Source organism: Rhinoderma darwinii, chromosome 1 (genome assembly GCF_050947455.1).
Source record: "Rhinoderma darwinii isolate aRhiDar2 chromosome 1, aRhiDar2.hap1, whole genome shotgun sequence".
NCBI lineage: Eukaryota > Metazoa > Chordata > Amphibia > Anura > Rhinodermatidae > Rhinoderma > Rhinoderma darwinii.
In genome coordinates this window covers 102619370-102631640 of record NC_134687.1, presented here as the reverse complement: position 1 = coordinate 102631640, position 12271 = coordinate 102619370, and the positions used below count along the sequence as shown (strand labels likewise).

The 12271-nt window shown below is 41.8% G+C and overlaps 1 protein-coding gene across 2 annotated transcripts in view; it reads left to right on the top strand.

Moving 5' to 3' along the window:
• Positions 1 to 4270: 4270 nt before the first annotated feature.
• Positions 4271 to 12271, top strand: part of GALNT7 (polypeptide N-acetylgalactosaminyltransferase 7) — a 153010-nt gene continuing 145009 nt past the window's right edge. For both annotated transcript variants that reach the window (XM_075860250.1, XM_075860251.1), the window contains exon 1: positions 4271 to 4717. In XM_075860250.1, the coding sequence (XP_075716365.1) occupies positions 4592 to 4717 (126 nt within the window). In that variant the 5' untranslated portion in view covers positions 4271 to 4591. The remainder of the gene's footprint in view (positions 4718 to 12271) is intronic.

The window sequence follows — 12271 nt, the reverse complement described above, 5'->3', positions numbered from 1 at the left end:
AACCAATCCAGCAAAATCTGCTCTCCAAAAGACAAATGGCGCTCCTTCCCTTCTGAGCCCTGATGTGTATTCATACAGTACTTTATTACCACATATGGGGTATTTCCCTACTCTGGAGAAGTTGCTTTACAAATGTTACAGTGCTTTTTCTACTTTATTTGATGAGAAAATGAAACATTTTGACCTAAAGCTACGTCTTGGTGGAAAAAAATGAAATTGATCATGTTTACTACCCAATTCTAATGAAATCTATGAAACACCTGGGGGGTCAAAATGCTCACTACACCTAGTTGAATTCCTCTAGGGGTGTCGTTTCCCAAATGGAGTCACTTTTGGGGGGTTTCCACTGTACTGGTACCTTAGGAGCTTTACAAATGCGACATGGTGCCGAGAAATCAAACCAGCAAAATCAGCGCTCCAAAAGCTAAAAGGCGTGCCTTCCCTTCCAAGTCCTGCTGCTTGCCCAAACAGCAGTTTATGACTACGTTTGGTATTTCCGTACTCTGGAGAAGTTGCTTTACAAATGTTGGGGTGCTTTTCCTCATTTATTTGTTGAAAAAAAATTTAAAATTTTGAGGTAAAGCTACATCTTATTGGAAAATAATGTAATTTTTCATTTTCACTGCCCAATTCTAATGAAATCTATGAAACACCTGTGGGGTCAAAATGCTCACTACACCCCTAGATGAATTACTCAAGCGGCGTAGTTTCCAAAATGGGGTCTTTCTTGCGGTGTTTCCTTTATTTTTGCACCACAAGACCACTTCTAACTTGACATGGTGCCTGAAATATAATTTAAGAAAAGGAAGGCCCAAAAATCCTCTAGGTGCTCCTTTGCTTCTGGGGCTTTTGTTTCAGGCCCGTAGCGCACTAGGGCCACATGTGGGATATTTCTAAAAACTTCAGAATCAGGGCAATAAATATTCAGTTGTGTTTCTATGGTAAAAACCTTCAGTATTACAGGAAAAATGGAGTAAAATGGAATTTCGGCAAAAAAAAATTACATTTGCAAATTTCCCTTCCACTTTGCTTTAATTTCTGTGAAACGCATAAAGGGTTAAGAAACTTTCTAAATGCTGTTTTGAATACTTTAAGGGGTGCAGTTTTTAAAATGGGGTGATTTGTGGGGGTTCCTAATATATAAGGCCCTCAAAGCCACTTCAGAACTGAACTGGTCCCTAAAAAAATAGGCTTTTGAAATTTTCTTGAAAATTTGAGAAATTGCTGCTAAATTTATAAGCCTTGTTACGTCCGAGAAAAATAAAAGGATGTTCAAAAAATTATGCCAATCTAAAGTAGACATATGGGAAATGTTAACTAGTGACTATTTTGTGTGTTATAACTATCTGTCTTACAAGCATATACATTTGCATTTAGAAAATGCAAATTTTTTGCACATTTTCTCTAAATTTTGGTGTTTTTCACGCAAAAATATTGAATATATCGACCAAATTTTTGCACTAACTTAAAGTACAATATGTCACGAGAAAACAATCTCAGAATCGTTTGGATAGGTAAAAGCATTCCCAAAATATTACCACATATAGTAAAACACATCAGATTTTAAAAAATGAGGCTGTGTCATAAGGTCCAAAAGTGGCTGCGTCCTTAAAAAAGTGAAATATTATTGTTGTCTGCAGAACATCTGCCTGTGTAAACAGGGAGACGCGCTGCCGACGTGATAATAATGTATGGGGACGAGCGATCGGAGTAACGACCGCTCGTCCCCATCCATAGCTCCGTGTGACAAGAGCAAACGAGCGCCAATCAACAATGTTTCGTTGATCGGCGCTCGCTGCACAAGCCGCTTATCGGCCGGTGTAAAAGGACCTTAAGGTTAGGGCTACACGGCAACTTTGGCCGAAACACAGGTCGCACGCCAAAAGATGGCTGTGTCGCGCTGCCTGCATCGCAGGTAATGAAAGTGAATGTAAATGCTTTGCAACCCGCAAGTTGCCGCGACCGCAACAAGTCCAGCAAATTTTGGATTCCTTGCGACTGTGGTGTCGCGGTTGTGGCAGCATGCGGTTCGCATAGCGACCACAATCACTTTCATTACCTGGGATGCATGCAGCACTACACGGTGATCTTTGGCTGTGCAACCTGTGACACAGTCCAAGTGGCCATGTAGCCCCAGCTTAAATAAAACTATAATGGTATGTCCACATTGTGGACTTTGTCAGGTTTTTCTGTAACATGGATGAAATTTGTATAAATCTCATCCATTGCTGCGGTAAAAAAAAAAAACACAGATAACAGGTGCGGAAATTGACCTGCGCTGCGGATTCTCAATCTGCAGCATGTCAATTTCTTGCGAAAACTGACAATTTTTTTACGCAATTATGGCGATACCACCACAAAAAAAACATACTGTACCCTAACTGCTGCAAATATTTTAAATTATAATTCTAAAAAGCCCCTAAGTCTAAAATAGAAGTCAGATATAGCAAAAAAAACAAAAACGAAACAAATAGAAACACACAAATGTGTCCAATGCACCTGTTTGTTCACAGGAATGTTGTACAAGGCTACTTATGTGGAGGCTGCCAGCATTGCTCTTTCACCTGAGAGGGTGGGGAAGTTACAGGTGGAAAATTCCTTCAGAGATCGACAGCCACGTCCACTATGTGGACTTCCTGGTACATATCCTGGTTATTTCACTGCTGAAGCCTAACCGGCAGACAACAAATGAATAAAAAGAACACAAAGGTGGGAATTTATTAAGACTAACATTTCCTACGCCTTTTATAATAGAAAGAAAAACTGTAGAAAACTCCCACACATAAATGTGTCACATCATTTGACTGGGCTGGGTGCTACAATTGTGGCGCAATAACCGCAGCCATGCACCATCCATTCCTATGCCCATAAAATAAAACCATATACTCACTTCAGCCCTCCTCTTCTCCCTTCCGGCTCCCTCATCCTTCTTGCGCCACTTATATAAGGTCCTGACGGTGAGAAGTGTCAGGACCTTATATGCGATGCAGCCCTTCAATGCGATCAGTGCTGCGTCGCAAATAAAGTCCTGGCGCTACCAGACGTCAGGTCCTTGTATGAGCGACGCCAGATTGCTGAGGGAGCCGGAAAGGAAAAGAGGAGCAGTAAGTATAATTTTTTTTTTCTTTAACGTTCCGTTGAGGCCGTACACACGACCGTACAATTCATCCATAAGTGCGGACTGTAATTACGGTCCACAATTACGGACCCATTCACTTCTATTGAACACGGACACCTTACCGTATATTTACGGGAAGGTGTCCGGGCCGTAGAAAGACTGCAAAAGATTGGACATGTCCTATATTTTGCTATATATGGACCGTACTCCTATACTTACCCAGAACGCTCTCCTTCTTCCTGCAGTCCGGCCTCCTGAGATGACGTTTCATCCCATGTGACCGCTGCAGCGTCACATGGCCTTCAACGTCACCTTAGGAGGCCGGACTTTGCGCAAAGAAGAGTGAGGGGGTAAGTATGAACATTTTTGGATGACATTTGTTAAATCACACTTTGCTGCTACGCTATTCCGCTGCTTATTTCCTGTCTGCAATTACAGACGGAAGATACACAGCAATTCTGTTATGTGTGGACGCGTTATGTGAGGTACAGCATGGGCGTGTAATACTGATCCATACAACATAGATCTGTGCGCACGGAGCCTAAGGGCCTTTTCACATCAGCGTTCGGATTCCGATGGGTTGCGTCAGACCTTTCCATCGGATGAACGAATCAACGGAAAGGCAAACGCGAACCATAGCTTTCGTCTGCAGTACCATTGATTTCATTGGTAATGCTTCCGTTGCAAATGGTTTCGTTTGATATCGTTCCGTAAGGTTTCAGTTTTTTTGACGGAATCAATAGCGCAGGTGAAACCTTACGGAACAAATAGAAACATTACCATTGAAATCAACGGTAATGCAAACGGAAGCTATGGGCTCCTCCGACGGAACCCATCAATGGAAACCGAACGCTGATGTGAACAGGCGCTTAGGCTCCATGCACGGATCAGTATTACACGCCCATGCTGTACCTCCACATGCATCCAAATTTCTACAGCTTTGCGATGTGCATGACAGGAACTGATGGTCTGTGATAGGTCAATACTATATAAAGAATTGGGAATAAAGGAGTCTAAGAGTAAAATATCAGTAAATGTAGTAATAATAGTATAGTACGCAGATATAAGGCAAGGTCCTCGGGACGTGAAGTGACAGCAGCAGTCACGGACGGCAGAAAAGTTTGATGTCTGGTAGAGGCGGGGTGAAGCAGGGGGCAGCAGCGGGACAGCAGGAAGGAGCCAGGGACAGTGCACAGGGAGGAGGAGGAGAATAGAGCCCACACTGGTGTGTGTGAGGGAGAGGAGGTTCACACCTGTGTGTATGAGGAGCGCGGGATGTGCAGGCTGGTGAAGGACCCCTCATCCCGTGCTAGGATCTAGCAGAGAGCATTGTGTGTATTATGTGAGGGCAGCCGCCGCCGCCGCGCTGTGTATCATGTAATAAGAAGTCCTCGTACACAACACACTCCTCACACTTTCTCCCAGCCAGTGACTACACCGTGCCTGCTTCTCTCCCTCGGCTACAAGCACAACATGAGGCTGAAGCCCGGCTTCCTCCTGCGCAGCCTGCTGGTGCTGGCCACTTTCCTGGCTCTGCTTATCCTCTGGTCCTCCCTCTCCTCCGGCCGGACAGAGCCCCCGCACTCCCAGGTGGCCCGGGTGAGTACCGGTTTATCTATTCGGTGACTGTACCGCCTCTGTATTGTCGTGCTATAGCTGTGGGAGCCGTGACATGTTTAGGCGCTGCCCTTCACGTTACTAGTTCCCGTCCTTCCGCCTTTCCCAGACCTCCATTACCAGAGGGGCCTGGTACATTGTCAGGCCGGGTCCCTCTGTTTGAGAAGGTGGATTAATTAATTTTACTAATCGCCTTAATTAGGTTTCATGCCGTGAGCACAGCGGCGTATTGCGCAGCATCATACACGGGGGCGGCGTATACGTGCTCTATGTCCGGGTAGTGTGCGGGAGGGAGGCGCATCGAGTTGGTTGCCCCGTGGGGTTCTGGGTAATTGGCGCCCCCCAACGGACAATCCCCTAATGGCCGCGAGGGAGGCGGAGGCGGAGGCGCGGTCAATCCAGTCGTCCTTCTGATATTACATAGATGTGCTGATCTCATAAACGCTTAGAACCGAGCCTAAATTCCGCTGGGATATCGCTCCGCCCATAGACCTCTAGGCAGCACTGTAACCTGAATCTGTATTCATCCGCCATAACATTACCGTTAGTATAGCTGGTCACAAGCGCCTGGTATTGTTGTGCAGTTGCTGCTTTAGTTCCGCTCAGTTATTGCATGGCATGCGTTTTCTGTACAGTCTCGTGTTTATTATTTCATACAGTTTTGTTTTTTAAAGGGGGTTTTGTGGTTTCATATAAATAAGTAATAAGAGAATTGACCACAGGTTGCTTGTTTATGTGTCATTTCCCATTTAGATGTATGTAAATGAAAAGGTTTTCTAGGACTTATTAAAAAAAAAAAAGTTATACGCCATCATTATTCTGCCCCATATCACCGGTCACATCCAATGCAGTGACAATGCCTGGCCCGTTCAGCCATTCAACATATCAGGTAGAGGATTCGTGACTCATGTCGGTGTGGCGCTGCTTTTGACCTGATTGGCACTTAATAGTTTCAAACATATTATATAGATGCCCTTAGGGCTCATTCAGGTGAGCGTGATTCTTTTCCGTGTGCTGTGCGTTGAAATAACGCACAGCACTGGATCCATTGATTTCAAAGGCGCTATTCACACATACGTGAGTTTTCACGCAGCGAGTGTCCGTTGCATGAAACTCACTGGATGTCATATATTAGTGTGTTTTCACGCACCTAGCCACCCATTGAAGTCAATGGCTGCGTGAAAACCATGGAAGCGCACGGACGCACCTCCGTGTGCTGTCCGTGTTTCACGCATCAATTACAGTGAAGAAAGAAACGAGTGCATAAAAAACACATGCCACACGCAAAGCACACTGATGCAACGCACGGATTTACACGTATAAATCTGTTGCGCTCGTGTGAGTGTAGTCTTGGGGCTCGTTTACACGAGCGTGTTATTCGTCCGTGCGACGTGCGTGATTTTCACACGTGTTGTACGGACCTATGTTAGTCTATGGGGCCGTGCAGACAGTCCGTGAATTTTGTGCAATGTGAGTCCGTTGCGAAAAACTCACGACCTGTTCTATATTTGTGCGCTGTTCGCCCATCACGCACCCATCGAAGTCAATGGGTGCGTGAAAACCACGCATGTCACATGGAAGCACTTCCGTGCGAACAGCGTGATTCGCGCAACAGCAGTGAAAAGAATGAATGAAGACAGAAAAGCACCACGTCCAAAAGTTTCCATTTCCATTTTGTTTTCAATGGTGACGGATCCGGTGCCATTGGTTTGTTTGTCTCCGTTGTGCAAGGGTTCCGTCGTTTTGACGGGATGAATAGCGTAGTCGACTTCAGTATTCATATTATAAACCTAAAAACGGAGTCCGACACACCAAGGATTGGTTTAAAAATAACAAGTTTTATTAGAACAATTAACAAAAAGACAATTAAAAGTTAAAGATGATTGCCACAGTGTAAGAAAGATACCAGACAATGATACATAGATTACATAAATTATTTGAGTTGTAATGCACTAGGTAGCAGAGTGACACTGGAAAGATGAAAAAAATATATATCAATTAATTAATTAATTAATTGAAAAATGTGTGTGTAGCCGTAATGCATAAAGACCTGCATCCATTTCAATAGGTAGAGACCACAGCTAAGTGGTATATGTTAATTATAGCCAGATGCAGGAGTTCAGGCACAGCCACAGATCACTCACAATAGAAACACCATTAGGTGTATGCATAAGAGTATTAGCAAAAGAAAATCAGGAGTAAAAGCTCTAAAATAGAGCAGAGCACCTTACCCATGTCACAATTCACACTGTCTGGCATCAGCCCCGACGCGCGTTTCGGCCCTCGAGCCTTCGTCTGGGGGTGGTGTCAGAAAGTGAAGAGACGCTATTTAAACAACAGGGAGCCAATCAGAGTACCGGGGGAGCAGCTGAAGCTGCTAAAAATCACTATTGGCACGTAATGTGCCGTAGCCCGACAGTCCGGTGTATCAGCCGCCGGAACCGGAACAAGGACAAGGGTCGCGTGTCCCGCAGCCCAGTCCGGCCAGGGACACAGACACCCGGACGGAGTTCCGGCGTATCAGCATCCCAGGCACGGCATCAGGCCCCGGAAGACGCGAACCACGTGTCCACAATGCTCCGGCTGAGGCAGCCAGACCCCGACTGACAGGCCACGCATGCGCACCAAAGAGAGATGGAGCGACATCAGCCATGTGAGAAAAGATATGATGACTCAAGTTACATTTGCTCATAATATTGTACAGATCAGAATAGGTAATAAATTATTTTGTTAAATTTGATCCGGGATATACATGACACAAAAGAAACAAGAAAGATGGACGCACATAATAATCAATGTAATTGAAAATGATAAAAAATGAAAAAATAAAAATAAATAAAAATGGAAAGTTAATAAAGGAATAAAAATAAATACAAATATAAATATGAATTGGTCATAGTTCATTCTTTATCAGTCTGTCCCTATTACTTTCCCTACTACAATTACATGATATGCATTATATGATATAGATTACATTGCATATATACATATATGCCCACAGGTCAAGAAATATTTATAGACCAAACATATATGGTTGTATATAAAAATAGAAATAGAATAAATACACATGAATTACTATGTTACAATTTAGTTTAAATAGAAATAAAAATATATGTGAATATATATATATATAAGTACAAACTATTATATAAAGTGCATGTGAGTACATATCAAACATATACATACACATATATATACCAATATACATGCATAAATTAAAAAGAAAATATATACAAAATAATATAATATGATATGTACAAAATGTAACAAAAGTTATGTATGCAAACAATATGCGTATACACATACCACATGCACATGTATACCCATATAACAAATAAAGTAATAACAGATTGCATGTATAATGTGTAATACATTCAAAAATTAAATTATTAAAGAACACATATAACTATAGTAAAATACACACAAACAATGCAAAAAGTACACAGTAGCGGTTAAGGTGTAACAAGAAAGATGATATTAGTAATAATAAAATGATAAATAAGTGTGTATAATAAACAATAATATAAAATGTTGAAACATCAACGTGTTTGTGTATGTGTATACTTGTAAAATATGTACCATAATTTGAATGTGATAAATATACAGACAAGCCCAAGAAAAGAAGAAAAGGTGAAAAACTATATATATTATGTTGATGATGACACTGTTAAAGACACCAATAATAAATGTGATAAAAAAATACATGTTACTACCAAACGTGTGATGGTGACTAAATGTATGAATACATAAATAGACTGACGAGTCAGAATGTGTAGATGGGTGTTATGAAACAAGTGTGTGTGTATGTGTGTGTGTACATTCAAAGTTAATTAAATAAATAAGAAATGTGTGTAGATGTATATCTATGTGTTTTGTGATAATAAAAATAAAAATATATGAATAATAAAAATAATAATCAATGTGAGTATAGAGTGAAAGAAATAATTAAAAGTTTTGAAGTGATATAGTAAAATAGTGTAAAAAGATAGTGTGATAAACACACTTATGTAATCCCTGTGGGTAAGGAAAGATATGAATGACCAATTCTACACAATTACACTAACTTATATATGTCAAAGTATCTACATATGATGGTACTATAGCCCCATGGTTTTATACATAGTCATTAGTATAAAATATTTGAATATATCCCCTAGATTGAGCTACTTAGAGATCGAATAGAGAAGTTGTTATGGACTCAGGAAGTTATCGAATCATAGATCACAGTAGATTCATAAGCGATCATCTGTAACACTAAAAATAGAAAATAAAAAATAAGATTAAAAATTAGAAACGAATATCACTTAATCGTTGCTAAACAGTTAAAACTGACACCATGAGAGATCCCGACAACTCTATAAAAATGCTGCAAATCCCAAATTTTCATTCAACCCATTTGGTTGTACTGTCTTTAGTTTCCAGATCCATCTGGATTCCAATCTTGACAGTTTTTTCATTAACGAACCACCTCTCAAGTCAGTTTTCACACGGTCTATGCCTTTTACTTTAAGGAATCTGGACTCACATCCGTGGTACATAAGAAAATGTCTCGGAAGGGTTTTTAATGATTCAATATTTTCTGGGGCAGTGCCCCTCGCTGCCTCAATACTGTTCACGTGCTCTCTTGTTCTAATTTTAAGTTCTCTGGTAGTAAGACCAATATAGATCTTTGGACACGGACACCAGGCGTAATAGATCACTCCCTTGGTACCACAGTTAATTGGCCAAGTGATTTTGTATGTCACCTGGCCAGTCGAATCCACAAACTCATCACTATTAGCCACATTTGGGCAGGCTATACATCGTCCGCAGGGGCGACAGCCCCATTTTGGTTTTGATGCCCCAAAAATAGGTTTTATACTTTGGGGTTGGTGGTAACTGTGGACAAGGGTATCACGAAGATTCCTTGCTCTTCTCGATGCTACCGCAGGTTTTGCAGGGAGAATTTTTGATAAAGTAGTATCAGTTTGTAGTATTGACCAATGTTTGGCCAGACATTTCCTCATCTGCCCCCATCTATCGTGATAGGTGGTAACATACCTGATTGTTGAATCCACATTTCTCTTAGCAATAGGATGAAGAAGTTGGGTCCGTGTTGAGCGCCTTGCCCTCTCATATGCCCTGTTAATACATCTTCTGTTGTAACCCCTGTCAAGAAAACGTTGTTTTAAATTTTTGGCCTGTATCTCAAAGTCATCATTAGATGAACATAGCCTTTTGATCCTCAAAAATTGGCCGATGGGAATGGCACGGATCAGATGACTAGGGTGCGAAGATGAGGCATGTAAATATGAATTAACTGACGTATCTTTCCTATGTATGTCTGTCCTGATGTAACCGTCATTGTCACGACTGATAGATACGTCCAGAAAGTCAATGGTTACTTCACTAGTTCTCCAGGTTAGGCGAATATTAAGATCATTGATGTTCAGATCTGTCATGAAAAGAGCAAATTCATCTTTGGTCCCATGCCAAATGATAAAGATATCATCAATGAACCGGGTCCAAAGGACTACCTTGTCCATTGATGATATCCGATCAGACAAAAACAGATCCCTCTCCCACAGCCCCAGGAACAGATTGGCATATGAAGGTGCACATGCCGCCCCCATTGCCGTACCCTGGAGCTGTAGGTAGAAGGATCCGTTAAAAGTAAAGAAATTATGTGAGAGCACAAATTCCAAAAGAGTAAGAATGAACTGAGACATAGATGGATTTCTGTCAGTCATCCCCAAAAAATATGATACTGCCTGGAGACCATCCTGATGTCGTATATTGGTATATAGAGATTCTATGTCACACGTGGCTAGCAACATATTGGGTTCTAATTGAACGCCTTCTAATCTTTTAAGAAGGTCTGAGGAATCTTTAAGATATGATGGTAAGGTCTCAACCATAGGCTTCAGTATAGCATCAATATACTTGCTTATGTTATCGCTTAGGTTGCCTCTTCCAGATATAATGGGACGCCCTGGTGGTAGTTTGGGGTCTTTATGTATCTTGGGCAACAAGTATAAGCTAGCTACTGTGGGATCCTGTACCATGAGGCATTCAACAAGAGCCGCAGGGATAATGCCCTCATTTTGAGCTTTTTTTAGTATATCATCAAGTAAGCCACTGAAAGAAGAGAGAGGGTTAAAGGTCAACTTTTTGTAACAGATCGTATTCCTCAATTGCCGATACGCTTCCCGTTCGTACATAACCCTCGGCCACATCACTATATTGCCCCCCTTATCTGCAGGTTTAATTACAGTGTCCTCAAGGGTTTTTAGTCTCTTCAGGCTCCTCCGTTCAGCACAAGTTAGATTGTCATGCTTGATGCCCGTGGATATTCTCTCGAAATCCTGGGCCACCAGTTTAACAAATAGATCAATTGGTGGGCATATAGTAAATGGAGGAAATTTGGATGATCGTTTTCTTATAATTTGAGGGATCATACCTGTCTCAGGGTTTTGTTGTTCCTTAAGTAGTTGTTGTAGGGCCTGCAACGCCTCTCTCTCTTCAGGTGTGTCAAAAATCTCATCTTCCTTCCTATGGAACCATCTTTTGAAGATCAGTCCTCTGGCAAATAGATGTAAGTCCTTTACCGCTGTGAAGGTATCAAAATGGGTAGAGGGTGCAAAGGTCAACCCCTTAGATAATACCTCAATATCTATAGGGGACAAGTAGTGAGTAGATAGATTAATTACCTGCATTCTCGAATTATCAGGCAATTGGGTGGATGTTTGATTCCGCCAGCCTTCTCCTCTTTGTCTGTTGGCTGGATCATAATTGAATGTCTGCATCCGTTGTTCACCACCCCTACCTCTTTGCCGACCCTTCTGTCTGAACATATTTTGTCTCCTATGATCTATTCCACTCCGTGTCCTGCCTCTCTGCGCAGTATCTTCTGGTTCCGACATGGAGCTTGCTGATGACACAGAAGGAGATCTTCTCCCATCCGCACTAAATTGTTTAGGATATTGCCACCTATACATCCGGTTTGTCAACTTGTCATTGAGGTCTCGTTGAAATTTACGACTTTTGATGTCTTGGATATTTTTCTCCCATTTGTCCAACTCCAGATCGAGTTGTTGGAATGTGTTAGCTCCAGGGTACGGCAATGGGGGCGGCATGTGCACCTTCATATGCCAATCTGTTCCTGGGGCTGTGGGAGAGGGATCTGTTTTTGTCTGATCGGATATCATCAATGGACAAGGTAGTCCTTTGGACCCCGGTTCATTGATGATATCTTTATCATTTGGCATGGGACCAAAGATGAATTTGCTCTTTTCATGACAGATCTGAACATCAATGATCTTAATATTCGCCTAACCTGGAGAACTAGTGAAGTAACCATTGACTTTCTGGACGTATCTATCAGTCGTGACAATGACGGTTACATCAGGACAGACATACATAGGAAAGATACGTCAGTTAATTCATATTTACATGCCTCATCTTCGCACCCTAGTCATCTGATCCGTGCCATTCCCATCGGCCAATTTTTGAGGATCAAAAGGCTATGTTCATCTAATGATGACTTTGAGATACAGG